This window comes from Glossina fuscipes, unplaced genomic scaffold, assembly GCF_014805625.2.
Source record: "Glossina fuscipes isolate IAEA_lab_2018 unplaced genomic scaffold, Yale_Gfus_2 0, whole genome shotgun sequence".
Classification (NCBI taxonomy): Eukaryota; Metazoa; Arthropoda; class Insecta; order Diptera; family Glossinidae; genus Glossina; species Glossina fuscipes.
The window spans coordinates 76,051-93,544 of record NW_023998414.1 but is presented as its reverse complement, the minus strand read 5'-3'; the positions used below and the strand labels follow the sequence as shown (position 1 = coordinate 93,544).

Genomic DNA, 17,494 nt, shown 5'->3' with positions numbered 1-17,494 from the left:
AATTTTCAATTCTTCATGATGAAAATTATATAATAATAGTAATTTAGGTTACAAAAATGAATTGTACCAAATTTGAACCATCGCCACCTATTTTTTGGATCCTAATCTAGTGAAAATTTTCACGAAAATTGATCCCTTGTAAAGCAGAAAAGTCGAAGTTTTAATATGTGCTGATAAAAACTGACCCACAATAGTAATTTCATACAAAAGTAAGAATGGTCGGCCTTGCCCGACTTTAATGCTCTTACTTGTTTTATTTAAACTATAATTAGTAAAATGAATAAATATTTTAGCGTAAATGAATTAAAAATTGTAAATAAATCTTTGTGAAATTTAATAATAAAAAATAAATAAATAAAATAAAAATAAGTATTTTAACTGACTGATAGAAAGAATTTTTCTTGTTTCAAAATAATGTAAATCTATTATCAGTTCCAAAAATCGCAACCGTCCTGATTCACTTAATTCAGAAACTAAATGAGATTCGCGCAAAGCAATTAACAAAGTTTCATTCAGCATGAAATGAATCTTTTGCAGCTCACTACTTCACTAAACACCGATTTTACTTTTTATATGGCTCGTGCTTAGAGTGCATTGAGTTTATGGGAAAGAAGGACTCGTGATAGACGGATTAAATTAAATTGACTTGAATGTCTGTAAAGAACTCACACGAAACGTTTAATAAAAAAGCATAACAATGTAAACAGAAAATAATAATTATTTCGTGAAGCATATAATTAAACTTTTTTAATTTTTAATAAACATTTTTTTTTACATTTCATGCTGGAAAAAAAATAATCAAGCAAAATGTTGATTTTCCCTATAAAATTTTCTTTTTTTTTCAATGTTTACTTTGAGTAGACCCAGGCAATGAGAACAGTGTCTCATACGCTTAGAGAAGGTGATAAGTATGTGCCATTTTTAAGACTTTTTCTGCGGGATGCAACATTCAAAAAATTCGTAAAGTGTACGGTAAGAATGCTGTGAATGAAATTTTACAACTGGTGGAGCAAGGCGGGCGCGCAAGTTGTCAGGAATAGGGGAGGCAGTAAACATGAACCGCATGAAAAGAGTAGGGCTACGAAAACGAGCTTCAAATCGCAAAGAATTTTTCTATGATTCATTATGTTAAGATCAAAAAGTTAAGCATAATAGTAGGTTGTTAAGATCTATTTATTGTATACGGTGATGTAAGAGTAATGTTGCAAACTTGCTAGCTGAACAATGAATATTTTAGGGAAGATTTTGATTAAACATAAAAGTAAGGAATAGTAAGCGATTAACACAAGCTTAGTTTCCACCGAGATGACAACGCTCGTTTTTATGCTGTAATGAAATCGAAGAAGGCTCATATAAATTGAAAAAGACTGAAAGAATTTCCAATACCATCGAGCTTGCGACAATTGCAGATGGGAAATTCTCTTTAATAATTCATCTATGAAATATAATTACTTTACAAAGAAATCGAATAACCTGACAATGCAGCGAATGGCTCGCCCATTTAACTCAAGCATTCAAAAATAAAGAGCAAATAATTCAATGATGCAATAATCTTTCTGGGCTTGAGACAGCGGTGAATCCATACTACTATTCTCATCCGCTGAAGATGAAACTGCAAAGACAGTTGCATCATTTGCCTGAAATGCTTTAGCGCGTTGAAGTAATACCGTACACTTTGATGCACACAGAATATGTCGATAGCTATCACAGGAATTTAGTTGCAACTCGTAAACTCTTTAATTTGCTTGAATCAGCAAAGTTGCTTAGACAATGACCCTTGTTCGTAAGCAGCTGCCCAAGTCGAGTTTTTTGCAAGAGATGATTCAATTTCTCCTTCGGAAAAATCTGAATTAGTTGCGACTGATTGAACTGAAGATGCAAATATATTCTTCGTTTCCTTGGCAAAGAATTTGAGTATCTAGGATAGAGGTGATAGAGGCTATTCGCTTGATTAGTTTCCGTGAAGGATTCAATATTTCCTTTAATAAACGATGTCATAGACTAGAATTTCAAGTAAGTTTTTTTTCGATAAAAAAACTAAACTATCGGTTAAGAGTATCTTTTGCATTGCAGAAATTTAAAGAAAGCCAATCCAATCAATGTTGAAAGTTCTAGTCAAATCATTGATATTGAAAATCTTCCGCTCCACTTCGTTTGTCGCATTAAAACTGATTCGATAAATAATCCATAAAATTATTCTTCAAATCTTTGAATAAAGCTTAACTTGAAGAAGTACGAAAACAGTGTTCACATGATGCACATTGATATCGGTTGTCCCTAGTTTAGATATGGGTGCTTGTACGATATAAACTCTAACTGTTTACAAGCTATCGTTCAACGCATATCAAGGCATGAAGAGATGAATATTCTCGTGCGTCTCCAAACTGCTGCGAAGTAGTACATGCGCAAGGCAGCCGATAGAAGCTAAAAAGATCATCGATAACAATGGCAAATATTTTGATTCTTAAGCTTGAGATAACAAGCAGTTTTGAATTAAATTCAAATTTTACATATACACAAAATTTATTTATACATCTAATATATTGTTAACAATCGACGGACAGATCGCAAACTTCTTTCAACTTGTCACTTGAAGTGAATCCTGATTTGCAACAGTATAATATAATACTTTATGAAATATGTCGTATAAATCTAACATAACGATAGGTCGAAAAGTCTTACAAAGGCAAGCAACTAGGCTTAGAGGATTAAGTAGACAAGACAGCCCTTGAATTATGTCGCTTAATTTGATGATTGCAAATTAGAGAACTCAAAGTGCTAGTGAAACGAAACGAGATGGAATTTTTTGATTTATTCATTGTCTGCATAGTTTGTAAATAAATTTCCTAAGTATGGATTTTGTAAGGCTATCGTATAACTTCGTTCACAACCTGCTCTCATGCATTGAAAACACTGCACTGCACTTAAAATTTTCAGATTTGAAATCGCAACGATTGTGTTGTTAGCCGAGATCATTTGCCTATTCGACTGCTTATACGGATGGATAGAACGTGAAATTATATGAATGAATATCAATGTACAAATTTTTAATTATCTATAATAAAAAGATAAATACAATTTTCATTTAACAATAATTATACGCAGAGTTGAAAAAAACCTAAATCTGGTTATCTAGTGTTGATAAGAGAAAACTTTAAAAATCGAAATTATTAAGACAAATTAGACGCGAGCATAATCGCCAGATATTATTCCATATTTTTTGCATGTTTTGGGAATGATTTATAAGAAGGCTGATGAAAAGAATGGATAGTTTCGAAAGACAACAAGTATTGGTTTAAAAGGAACTTTGCGATTATAGTGCTGATGGTCAAAACATAGATTGTGTGAAAAAAATTGTAATGCTACATAATCGTATAGGTCGTGCAATAATAACGATAAAGTAATATTTGAAAAATCAAGTTTCATGTGCAGAAAGAAATCGAGCATTATTCTCTCCATAAGTTAATTGGTTTTATGAGCTAATACTTATATATGCGAGGAACTCATGCATTGAGTTATTGATAATTTATTTTCTATATATGAAAGAAAGAAATTCTAGAAGTAAAGTGAACTGAACACTAGCAGCTAAGACGGTCGGCTTTATTTTTAAAAAAAGATATGGATCAGATCACTCAGTCTACTCATTTTAGTAAAGTTAACTACTGTTAACTTACATATATAGGTATTATGTGTGTTCGAGGTACTTTAAAATTTTGTTTATAAGTTTTGATGATCCGAGTATGGATTTTTAAATTTTGAAAAGATTTTGCCATTCACAAAAGTACATGTTTAATCGTAAGATTATATCCAGGATGAAAAATTCGGGATGAACAGATCTCTGAAGGATACATCGGTGAATTGTAATAGTATGGTCAAGGCGAATTCTTGCAAATTTTTTCATTTTCTTACTGTTCATTGGATGTGGTTTTGAAAAACGATATTGAGATTAAAACGCGAGTAGTCAATGGTGATACTGTTCACCTTTACTTATATAATTTTAGAGATTGATCTTTTCTCAGGTTTGTTTTAAGTAAATTCTAAACAATTAGTCTCCGGGTAATTATTTTAGTAACGCAATCCATAGATTACTACCCACTTAATTATGGATTACCTATCAGAGCCGTCACGAAGGTCAACGGTTACTTGAAATTTATTTAAATACCCAAAATATTGAAAGGTATTTTCCAATTTACACTTTAAATATTAACGAGGCAAACGCAAAGAAAAGAAAAATCATTTCCATCATTTAATATTGCAAAGAAGAGTAGAGGATGAAGAAATTTTAATGGCTTTCAAGTTACGTCCGATTTTTCTTTTTGCAAAATTTGTCGAGAATAAGCTTCGTTTCCTTTTTGAAAATGTTTAAAACAAGAGCTAATGGATAGATTAACAAAAAGAAAAAAAGAAAAAAAGAAAAAAAAAGAAAAAAAAAAGAAAATCATAAAATCTAATATCAGAAATTAGTTATCAAAGCAGCAGTGTATGTAATGAATCCCGGAGTGTTGCATCATGCCGCTATTTATTTTCAATTCAATTCCATATGTTTTTACGCAGATGGTATTTTTGCACTTTTCTCAAATATTTTCTTCCATATTATACTTTTATTATAATAATTTTCATACATCGTTTGGAACATTCATTATTTCTTTCTTTACAATCATGCGAATATTTTTAGAATTTCCTTTCGGAAAACTTTTAAGTGCTATTTTGTATTTTTTTTTATTTTTTTATTTATTTTAAAATAATGTATTTTATTATGATATCTGTAATACTTTTTTTTTTTATCAATATTGCTATACACTTTAACGTACTTTATATAAATTAAGTAATTAAATTATTAAAAGAAAAATAAACATCTTATAGTTACATATAACATTTTGCTTTTTTGTTTTTTGTTTTTTTTTTTTTTATATATATACATGATGTATAGGTAGACAAGAAATTACATTTCTTCAGCTTACAGTTGATTTATCAATCTATTTAAATATTTTTGAGGGCCAATAAACGAAGAATTCTTCGTTTAATTGAGATAACTTAGGGGACGAACTTCCTCCACAGAAGATGAAGAAATGCTTAACAGTAAGTAATTTTCATTCAATTGAAATAAATATATTTATCAGTTCCGTTGCTTTCCTTTAAAATTTCGCAATTTCATTTTTTTTTTTTTTTTTTTTTTTTTTTAAAGTTAGAAAATTTTAAATATACTAAATTGTTTTTTTCTTTTTTTTTTTTTTCTTTTCAATTTTTAGCTATCTGGTCAGGTCTACTTATATCAGTAAACTTTGTTTCGTTAGCGGAATAATTTTTTTTTTTTTTTTTTTTTTTTTCTTTGCCAGAAGAGCAAGAAGCTAAACTCCTTATGGAACATTTAAACAGAAAACTTAACTGAATAGTTTTCATAGAAAACAAAATAACATTTTCTTTTAAGATATGTTGTAATAGGAAAGAAAGAAAAACATTCTAGTTATATACGAAGAAATTTGAACAGGGAGAGTAGTGTAGGCGAGATGATAATTGAATGTTATTAAAAATAAAATAAGTACCACTTATGTAAAAAAAAGATTTTTTGTGCCCGTTGCGATGCGTTAACAATATTTGTACGATTACACAAATTAATAAATTTTTAAAATAAAATAAACGGGTCTCTTCCTTTATATCTATCTATCTCTGTCTATCTCTCTGAAAATTTATGTTTTCGATAATTATTTTTTATTTTAGTATTCATTTACAAATGTACGACGAAATAAAAATTATTAATCACTAAGTAAGTAAGATTTTTAAGAAAAGATTGAGAAAGTTGGGGAGACACACGAAGGACTCATTAAATTTTCTTCATTGTATGTAAATTATTTTTTAAATTAATTTTTAGCTTCCTTAAAACGTATCACCTGCGTACCATGGATGAATCCATGGCGCTGAGGGTGGTGGTGTAGGTGGATATATAGTGGGCGATGGCAAGCTATGAGCACCATGCGCCAAATGTGGATACGGATTGACCAATGAAGGTGCTGAAAATGGTGCCACAGTTCCAAACAGCGCTGAGGCAGCCGCCGCATGCGCTGCCAAAGAAGATGAAGCTGAAGCACCAGTTGCCACACTGCTATTACCCGTACCGGTTGTTGCTGTCGTTTGTGCGGCAGATGAAGTCTTGTGATGCCCATTATTTCCGCCCAATGATGAGCTGGAGGCCATTGAAGAAGAACTTGCATTCGACGACGACCTCTGATGTAATGCTGACTCGTTAACATTGGCATGAGTATGTGCTGAATTGTGACTGCTAAACATTGACATAAAGTCTGTTGTCGCAGTACTATTCGTATTTCCATTAGCGGCCGTACGGCTACTGTTATTAACTGTAGCTGACTGAACGTTACTCGATGAACGCTTTTGACCATTGCATGCTCCTAACCAATCTAAAGGATTAGCAAATGGATTTACGGCTGCGGAAGTAGCATTTAGAGCAGGATTAAGCATTGACGCTGCTGCAGCTGCGGCTGCTGCTGTATAATATGCAGCTGCACTTTCTGCAGCTGCCGCTGCCAATTGTTGAGCTGTTGTTGTGGTACGCAGTGAAGTAGCCGAACTACTACTTGCTCCGTGAGTTTTATGAGAACTTGTTGCGGATGACGATGATAATGACGAAGAAGATGAAGATTTACTTTGGTTAGATTTTTCCATTATATGGTTACTATTCAATAAATGTTGTTGATGTTGTTGTTGCAGAACGTGTTGTTGCTGCTGTTGTTGGTGTTGACGACTGTGTTGGGAGTACAACATATCAAGCGGATGTGGCGGTGGCGGTGCTAAAGGTATGCGTGGTATATTATTGTTGTCTGAGCTATGTGTGTTATGTGTGTGCTGTTGTTGGTGTTTTTGGGATGACTGCTGATGTTGTAATTGTTGTTGATGTTCATGTAGCGCTGCTATTGCGTTTGCTGTGATTGCTGCTGCTGATGTCGACGATGATGTTGCTGTTGTTGTTGTTGTTGTTATATGTTGTCCTCCCCAACTCAATTCCTAGCTTATACGTGATCGTTTGTTTGGTGGCTGGGTATTATTTCTTATCATAAAAGTCAGTTGTGTCATGTATTTAATAACATCACGCACTTGAACCAGCGGTATATTTTCATTTTGACTACGATCATGTTCCATAAGTACCTGGACTTGGCGTCTAAAAAATACAAACAAAGATCGGTATGAGTTCAGTTCGTTCAACTGGCAGCGCTATTTTTAATTACTTACCTATTACCCCGGTACAGTTCGACGTCTAAAGTTTCTATTAAGAATTTACATTGATCAAGCGGTACATTGGGGAAAAAATACTTTTGAAAATCAGTCAAAGTCATTAATTGTTCTGAATCATTATACGCTTTCATATTAATGCAGGGTACGAGATGATTCTCCACGAAAACCTTTTGCATTTTATACGGCTGCACATTCAAATTATTGGCGGGTATTTCAGGAATGATTGACAAGCGTTGAGTGCTTTCAGAAGCAGCGGCAGCTGCTGCCGCCAAAGCTGCGTGTCGTTGTAAATGCATGCTAGCCGAATTGTTATTGTTCGAGTTATTGCTGCCGGTGCCTTGAGCAGACGCGTTGCGGCCATTTGGTTGGGAATGATGGGCGGCCGCTGCTGCCGCAGCAGCAGCAGCTGCCAAACGGTGTTGCTGTGCTTGCTGTTGCTGTTGTTGTTGAGCGGCAGCTACTACGGCAGCTTGCTGCTGTTGTTGTTGTTGTTGCTGCTGTTGCAGATATACAGATGCTGCTTGCAAGGACCTTCGAGGGGAAGATAAATCAATTACTTCCATAGGTGTGGTGGGTGTAGAAGAGGAAAGTTGTTGTTGATGCTGTGATTGATTATATGCGTAAGTCGATTTCGTCCGATTCGGGGAAGGAGAATGGGAGGCAGAGGAATTACAACTAGAACCAGCGGGTGAGGTTAACATTGAGACGCCCGTCGAGCAAATAACGCTTTTCTGTCGACTAACACTACCACTTCCTGTTAACGATGAAGTAGAAGAAGCTGAAGAAGCTGAAGGCGAATGCGCGGCATTGTTATGATTGAAATGAGCGGGCAATTGAGGTGTTATGGTCACATGGGGATTAGGTACAATAGATACTGAAGTGCTATTATTAGCATGACCACCATTCGCCGGAGACATCGGCGGTGACATAAATGGCACAAAAGTGTTCGAAGTATTTGTTTGAATGAAAGTTGAAAGATCGGGATTAGATAATACTTTTTGTACCACTGCTCGCATTTCATCATTCATTTTGAATTTTTTTTCAAAATCTTCTAAAGCGGCCGAAGAATTCAAAGGTACGGTAGAGGAGCTGCCTGGCATACGATTCGATTTTCTTTGTGAATTCGCGTCAAACGAATTCACCGGTATTAAAGGCGGTACGTGAGGTTTAGTAAACTGCCCATTCGTTCTTGGGCTCATAGTGAGATTCGAATGATGATACGATTGCCCCATAGAATGCGCGTTCGTACTGTTTGCACCCGACCCTTTCACTTTATTGGGATTATAATCTAACATAGTTATCAGATCGGTATCTAACGGAAGCGACGGTAGAGATGGAAATGTAGGTTTCGCATTCGCACCCAAAAAACTACCCGTATTTTTAAATTGTTGAGTCAACAATAAACGTTGAGAGGGAGTCAACTGATTCCACAATGCCAAATTATTATAGTCTTGCGGTGTAGAAGGAGCCGAAGGGGCTAAATTGAAATTATTGGTCAACAGTGCCGCCGAGGTAGCAGCAGCAGCTGCCGCCGCGGCACTGTTACCACCTGTAGGTGTGGAGGGTGATATCATGGGCGACATTTTCGGGGAACTCATGGATGTTGGAGATGATAGTAAGGATTTCATGTTTATGTTTAACTTAACATTGATATGTCTTTGTTGCTGTTGTTGTTGTGTACTGGGTCTTTGTTGTTGTAGTTGTGTTTGCTGTTGTTGTTGATGCAGCAACGTTTGCTCGACACTAGACCTAGAAACATTATATACATGGTTTGGATGATTGATCGAAATTTAAATCAATTTCTTTTTTCTGTGATTTGCTTACTTTTTCAGTCAAATTGTTAAATTCTTCTATGCATTTTCATTTTATTTAATAAAAAACAAAAAAAAAAAAAAAAAATATTTATTTTTCAAATTTAATTGTAAATACTCTTTTGACTCAATTTTAAAAACAAAAAGCGAATATTATTACACTATTTAATTTTCCTCTCAACGAACCCACTCTCTTTTCTTAATAACAAGTTATTTAAAAAGTGTTATGGACACACATATACGCGAGATAATTTCAAGAAAACGCATTCAAATGTTTTCTTATGCACCTCGTCTTCTTTAATATTTAATCTAGCGGTGAATGCAGTATATATAATAAATTGGCCATGAAATAATTCTCTAATCGGTACGGTAAACTTAATAATTCCATTTCATGGAACTTGTAATCCTATTGAACAATCTTTGGAAAGAAGATTTGAAATGGTTTTCCCTAAACTGAAGTGTCACCTACTTATCATCTATACCGTATTGAATGAATGGACCAATGGCCCACTTAAGAGTTGCATTGTTTTTCTTTTTAATTTAATTATCAAGTTGGACTGCAAAAAGGACCTTTTGACTTAAATATAAATGTAGACAATATTTACATTTTATTAAATTTAAGTTTTCTTTTGCGATTTCCTAAACAAAATTTAAGAAAATTTTATTATCAATACTAAGAATCCGGTTTTTTTTTTTTTTTTTTTTATGTATTTATTTATTATAATATTCGCTTTTGTTTAAAAATTGCTCCAAAAAGCTTTTTTCAACATTCTCTAACGAAATCTGTTTGTACACGCATTATATATAATGTATCTAGGAGTTGTTTAGCGAAATGTTTTCAATCTCTTATTGAAGCATTTACCAAACAAAAGGTGTTTCTTATACGAGTTGTTGGTACGTATTTAGTAGTATTTTGACAGTACATTTCCTGGTTCTCTTTCCGGTACTCAACGTATGTAATAATGTAGAGGAATGAAGGAAAATTGTGTTGATTATGTTTTTCAAATGTTGTAGTTCTTTTTTCGTTTCTTTTTTTTTTTTTTTTCTTTTCTTTTTTGTTTATTTTATTAATTTAATTCAAATAATTTATCAAATAAAACAAAAAAGTAAAATTTAAATTATATATATGTAAAAAAAAAAAAAAAAAAAAAAAAACCAAATATAATAAAAAAAAAAAAAAAAATTAAATAATTTTTTTAAAAGTAAAAAAAAAAAAAAAAAAACTAAAAAAAAAAAGACAAATATCTTTTAGGAAAGGCATGCATGAAAGAAAAATAGTATTACTTTGAAAATATAACGTTACCATCCAAAGCTAAACTATTTAGTATACAATGAAAGTAAAACATAAAATGTGCCGTAACACGCATTTTAAATTATATAACTACGATTAAAATAGGACAGCGGATGTCTTGATTTATAAGAGAAGCCACGTACACATCCCAGCATCTTGATTTGATCGATTGCGAGCACGTGTGAATAATGAATTCGTTCATTTTTTGTTTTTTTGTTTTTTTTTGTTTTTTTTTTTTTAATCTACAATAAGAACAAGTTTGTAGGATAATGCACTATTGAGCAAATTATCTGTATATCGCTGATTGCGCAAAGCCTTCTTAAAAACATCCATTAGAAATCCATTAGGATATGGAAAGACGGGAACGTTTTCTTTGTCTTTTTTTTCCAGGCAACCTATCGGAATTCGATATCGAATATTAGATAACAATAAAAGTCAAATTTAATACAAAATTTGAATACTAAATTCATAATCAAAAGATTTTCGTGTAAATATTTCTTTTTTTTTAAATTCAATTCAATTCAATTTTGCATTTATTATTATCTCAACCAAAAAAGTATGCTTTAGAAATATTAAAAACTTGCACGCCTTTAAATATGATATCAATTCTTCTTTAAATACGATGTTTTGCTGCTTTTTTTTTTTTTCTTTTAATTTCTTTTAAAACATTTTCGAAGCAAGTTAACTTTTTATATCAAAAAAAACTACAACAATACGAAAAACATGGAGAAATTATAAAAAAAAAAAAAAAAAAAAAAAAAAATAGAAAACGTGATTTTCGATATATCGTTTATATATATGTGTGCATGAGAGAAAACAACAAAAGTAAAATACGATTTGTTATTCAATTAAAATTTTTCCAACTGAACGTTTGGAAGAGAAAAAATAACGAAAAAAGCTAAATTAAATGCGTGCACAACAAAATGTTTTCTTAAGGTTTAAAAAAAAAAAAAAAGTATGTTTCAATATATTTTAACGGTGCTCATTGGAAATTGAAGAGAGAAACTCATAAATATAACCGAGCACCTCGCTCTCCGATTGAGTTTTGAAAATCAATTTATATTATATATATATACAGATATACGGATATATATATATATATATATATATATATATATAAATATATAAAAAAAAAAAAGAATTACAACTAAATTTGAAAAACACAATAATACATATTAAAGAAAACATATGAAGAAATATTGATTTTGATATCGTAAACGATTTCTGAAATTATTTTATTTTATATTTTTTTTTTTCAAAATAATATCACTTACATATGATTAGCATTTTGCCCGCCAGCCGAACGCACTAGAGGTGGTGGGGCATTGCTCTGGCCATGATTGCTAACCGGTTGCATAGAGATGGCGGCATTATTATACGCCGCATACTGCTGACGATTATTTAATAACATATTTTCCATAGGCGTTCGGTATTGATTGCGATTGTTGGCGGCGTGTGTTTGCTGAGCCTGTAAAAGATTCGAAATGAAAGCAATAATAATAATGGCAACGATTTTTTCAAATTTATATCTTGCACGGGGGGGGAAAAATCAAAAAGTGTGAAAGCGAAGAAGGGATTATTTTTGGATCCTTCATGCTATTGCCGCCAGCATATTTTAAATGGCAAAATGATCCTGCTATGCCTGTTAGTTGTGGTGTTCAGTAAGTAACGATATTTTTTATTTGGGAGATGTATATGCGTCTTAAGAAATTTTGGACAATTATCGCAATGAAACGTATCGTCAATTTAAACGTTTAGTGAATAAAAAAATTTATCGTTGATGATTTGAAGTGAAAAGAAGAATTATTTACGAGACACATTGTTTATTCCGTAAAAGTGACAATTTTATATGATTTTCGAGCTGATGATATCATCGGACGTTATTTCTTTAAAAATTTCGAACTAAGATATCTTCGTATTCTCGCAGATCGTAGGCAGCATTTTTTGTTTATTTTTGTTTTTGTCTTTTTACTGAATTAACGTGAATTGAAAGTTGTCGATCTAAAACATATTTGGGAATTGCTTTGTTATGAAGCCTATTAACGTAGGAATTTCAACAAACTTTAATATCGAATACACCAAAACAAAGTTTAACTTTACTTAGGCTCAAACAAACAATTCTGTGTTCATATTGGGTCTTTTTGTGGACATCTTACCGAATTTTTGGTTGTTGATTTACTGAATAGAGGAAGAAGAAGAAGAATATCAAATAGAATGAATTGTGATTTACCATTCATTGTCTTCGTCTTATCCTAAGACTTCGGTAAATCAAGAACATACGATTCGCTGCCCTCATAAGAAAAGATACGATGTCAACACGATGGTGAACGACGTGAACAGTAATAAAGTTAGGGATTAATTGTGAATCAATTATTTACCCTTTGAAGCTATTGGAGATATGCGCAGGCCTAGAGAAGCCGAACGCCTCAGCCAAAAAAAATTCATGTATGCAATTATACTATAACCAATTATCAAAATGTTTTTGGTACACTTCAAAAATAAAGAAAACTAAACATTTATGAAATTTTAAGAAAAAATATAGAAAAGTCTGCGTCATTGTTGGAAATATATTCTTACATATTACTGAAAGATTACGCATTGATGGATATGCTGCATCCTTGCCAAGTGATATACATCAACTGGCAGCATTGGAAGCAGATAACGCAACATAAAGGATAAAATTTTGGATAATCAATTTTTCTTTTAAATTTAATAGCTATTGTTTTTACAGTGTAATTTATGAAACAAACTGTAAACGACGGAGGCGCTTCCGACGATGCATCACGTAAGCCATTATTCAATTATACAATGATTTCTTTTAAATTACCTGTTTATTATTATTAAGGTACTTTTACTTAATATAAATGAAATTTTAATTATTTATTAATTTGTAATTAATTTTATTTGCATTACCCTTTTTTTCCTTATTTTTTTTTTTTTAGACTGATTTCTTTATTATCATAAATTCTCTTTCCTTTTGTTAATTAATTGCGATTTAGTTCGATTAAAATTGATTCCTTTGATCCGGACTGATGAGGTGAGATAACTCGTATACATACATACAAACCCAGTAACGTCACAAAAATTCTATAGAGCAAATTGTACAATTAACCTCCCCCACCCCCCCCCCCCCCCCACTTTTGGGGCAAGCTAGCCTAATTTACTTTCTCGTGCCCTAAAGGTATGCTATAATAAACGTTATGATTTCTTTTACTCATATTATGAGGTATTTTCTGCGTAATAACTCATCGATGACTGTACACAATGAACAATTTCAAACAGTTACACCAATAAGTTATTCTCGTTTTAAATTTCAATTTAATTAACATTGCTTAGGTTTCCCTCTTTAAACAACACATATCGAGAAGGAATGATTGTGTGATAAAAGTGTATCTTCGTAACATTCCACCTTAACATGTTTCGTAGCAAAATCATATCATCATAAGGCAGATTTCTAAATGTTTTTGAGGCTTCTAGCTGAACCATGAAAAGAAAGAGAGAGCGAGAGAGATAGATAGATAGATAGAGAAAGAAGGAGAGAGAGAGAGAGAGAGAGAGAGAGAGAGAGAGAGAGAGAGAGAGAAAGATTTCTAATTGCAATTCCAACGAATGTATCTGATGGGTCTAGCCCGATCAATTTCCCTATTCATCGCAACCAAGGAGAAGAGAGAGAAGCTGGCTACAACAATTACTTAAAATGGACTAAAAAAATCCAGGAAAGCGAGTTTCACAACTCCCTTAAGAAAAAGAGTAAACATATTTTGTAACAATAATAAAATCGTTTAATAAATAATTATTTATATTTTTTAAAAAGTTTATTTAAAATTTTCGTTTTTTTTTTTTTTTTAAAAGGTTAAAAAAATATTCGAATGACACATTATTCATAGGTTTTTAATTAGGAGCAGGAGAGTGCGGCGCGTTTGAGACAATGCATATGGAATGTGTTTCGATACCACCGAGTAGAAGAACTCTGATTAGGTTGTCAGAGATGAGAAACAAGAGAGAAAATATATAGAAAAAAAAAGAGATGATGGGTTAACATGTGCGTTAGGTAAGTAATAAATCATATCATTTTCGTACATTTCTTGCGCGTTTTTTTAACTGTATTTGTGGTATTGATGACGTTTTTGTAGTAGTAGCAGCAGCAGCGATGAACGTTGCATTAATATGCGTAGTGTGTATTTGATTGCAAATACATCTGCGCATATAAATTTATTAAGTTTTAGAGAAACAACAAACGATTACTGTTAGAGCTTTGCTAATATGGAATTGCGAAAAGAAAAAGCAAAAAATGAAAGAAAAACAAAAAATAAATCCAAAGAAAAAATCCAAATTCTTCGACAAGGACTAAAAATTACTTTCAGATGATTTGTAATTGCCAGTTAGCGACATAATATTATATGGTAAGCTTCGTTATGTCCCTAACAGGTTCTTAAGAATTTTTTAGGCAACTTGCAATCGCAGGCGAATACGATGGCATTAAAAAGATGAGTCAATATTTGAATGGATTGTCGACTCAAGGTATTTCCTAAGACTTGAAAAATAGTTCTCATTTCCCCATTTTTGGTTATATTCGCCACTTGTAGCTTTTAACAGCTTTGTTGTTGTTGTTGTTGTTTTTTTTTTTTTTTTAATATTGCAACAATCTTTTTCTTTGCTTTGCGGCCTTTCTCTCTTCTTCAAACACTATATATACGTACACCTATAGTTGTATGTAGGACAAATTGTTACATAGCAGTTGCATATATATAGTTGTTTGTTGTTCTTGTTATTGCTTTCTAAGACTTTCTCGAAACAAGTCGAACAAAAATAATAACAATACGGTAATGGTAATATCGCTGTACCTTTTTCACCGTAAACATTAAAAATTAAGATTATGAGAGCACTTAAAGGAGAACAAACTAAGCAAATAAATTGTATTTGTTTTGGCGCAAGCATGCATTAGTGTTCATTTTCAAGCATTTATATAAAAACTACAGCCTTTTATAAGTTTGATCGTCTCACTCACTACTAGTCCGTCCTTTTTCAGTTTAATTTCGCTCAATTCTTTCAATGGTCCTAACAATTATTTAAACAAGAATTTCAGATAATTGCTAGAAGTATGTGTGATTGTTTTTAGGCTCTTTCCCATTCAAAGCGCAACCAAATTCAATTTTTTTCTTTGATTTTTTTTTTTTTTTTTTTTTAATTTTCGGGTATCTACCAGCACACAAAAACCTACTCAGAATCTTTTACTTATCAAGAATGCATATATATTGATGCGTATCGCAAACGAAAAAATCAACCCAACATATATCTTCTATTCAAATAAGGCGTAGTAAACAACATACAACACACAAATAAAGAAATTAAAATCGAACCAAGTCGTCGATTAAATATCCTCCGTTGTTTCGTTTAATATAACTCTGCATTTAATACGATGTAAAGGCAGTCCTTATATGAAACAAGATTGGAAACGTGAATCGACTTGATTCAAATTTCGCAAAATTAGTTTTCTTCCAGAAGATCTTATTATTCTTCTTACGTAAGTCCGAACAAATGCATTTTCAAAACGATTCGTTTTTTTTTTTTGTCATTTAAAATACTTTGAAAATTGCGAAATTGTACGTTGAAGACAATTGAAAAAGTCATGAACGATCGTCATCAGACAGATCGGAAAGCTTAAATCGATTCAGAAAATGATTCGGAATAAAATAAAATATGAATCCATTTTAATTTCCTCTTGGTGTTACATACATTCGCGCATGAATGGAGCAGGATATATTTTATTGTATAATTTACACTACGATCTATTTCAGGGATTTCACTATTTCAGCTCATTTCAAATTTAAATTCATAATTTTGGTATAATCATTGAAATCTAGGCTCACCAAAACAGAAAAACCTGAGCTATTTTATCACAAGAACAGGCCGACAACATGCAATATGATCGTATGCTTACTCACAAAAACATATAGTGCAACGTGTTGTATATAAAATCTCCGGTTGCAAAAAATGCAAAAAAAAAATTATAATATAAATAAGTAAAGAAGTTATATTCGGCTGAGACCGAATCTCGCATACCCTACCCACGATGCTTTTCGCATTCGACTCTCCAAGTGCTTTTATTTGATACCCATATCGATGGTATTATTAAGAAAAAAATTAATCGCGACGTCTATCATATTCATTTTAGAATTACCACAAATTTTTAGGCAGATAATATATCTTCATTTCAGAACTGTATAAAATAGCTGACTTATTTGCCCGCCTTATGAGAAATAGATGTGAAAGCTCGAAAAATTGGACAAAAGAAAAATTTAATCATTTTGTAAGTTTGTGGTCAGTCATGTGGTCATGGTCAATTTTTTTCGATTTTCGCACGTAAAGATTAGATGTGGAAATTATGAGCCTGCATTCTTCATAATTTCCGAATAACGAGGAAAAATTCACAAATTTTTGTTAAAAGAAACGGACTTGCGTTCATTTTTACCCTCCACGGCGGGCTTCTCTGCTCTGACCAATTTGGCCCATTTTTAATACCAACCTCGACGCAAAAAAAAAAATTCAATATTATTTAAATCGATATCTTCACTTTTGCTTTAGGAAAAAACAAAAACAAACAAAAGGAGTATACCCCGATTGGTCGAAATCAATGAAATCACACAAATTGTAAGGACACTATTGCAGCTATTGTGTACGAAAGGAAGACTAAACGACTATTGTCTAAAATTGCTCCCTAATATGTATCTCGGAAGTGCAATACTGCTCGCGATATGAGCAACGAAGATGACTTTCCCTTCCCGCCCAAAATTGTGATGGCTATTCAACTATAAAAGCGAACTAAATGCCTTTGGAAACGTTGAAGATGAGTAAGCGCTTAAGTAAATTATGGACTCATCGCGAATATGCCTACAAAAAAAAAATTAAAAAAAAAAAAAAATAAAAAAAAAAAAAAAGACTATCCAAAATATTCAAAAAAAAAGACAACATTTACGCGAATTTCCATGTCCTGAGGAAATATTGCTGTTAAGTATTTCTCTTCTTCGCTTGGCAATACGACCCAAAGTAATGGAGCAAAGCAAACTCTTTTGCTTCAGGATATCAACAAAAATCTCGAAGCTATGAATATATCGATTCACGAAACACGTCACATTTTATCAAATGG

The 17,494-nt window shown here is 32.2% G+C and overlaps 1 protein-coding gene across 1 annotated transcript in view; it reads right to left on the bottom strand.

The window, feature by feature from the left end:
* Positions 1 to 5,842: 5,842 nt before the first annotated feature.
* Positions 5,843 to 17,494, bottom strand: part of LOC119633043 (polyglutamine-repeat protein pqn-41) — a 14,959-nt gene continuing 3,307 nt past the window's right edge. The window contains exons 3-5 of the mRNA XM_038026242.1: positions 11,622 to 11,815; positions 7,243 to 8,994; positions 5,843 to 7,171 (exon numbers count right to left, since the gene is read on the bottom strand). Of these exons, the coding sequence (XP_037882170.1) occupies positions 7,018 to 7,171; positions 7,243 to 8,994; positions 11,622 to 11,815 (2,100 nt within the window). The 3' untranslated portion in view covers positions 5,843 to 7,017. The remainder of the gene's footprint in view (positions 7,172 to 7,242; positions 8,995 to 11,621; positions 11,816 to 17,494) is intronic.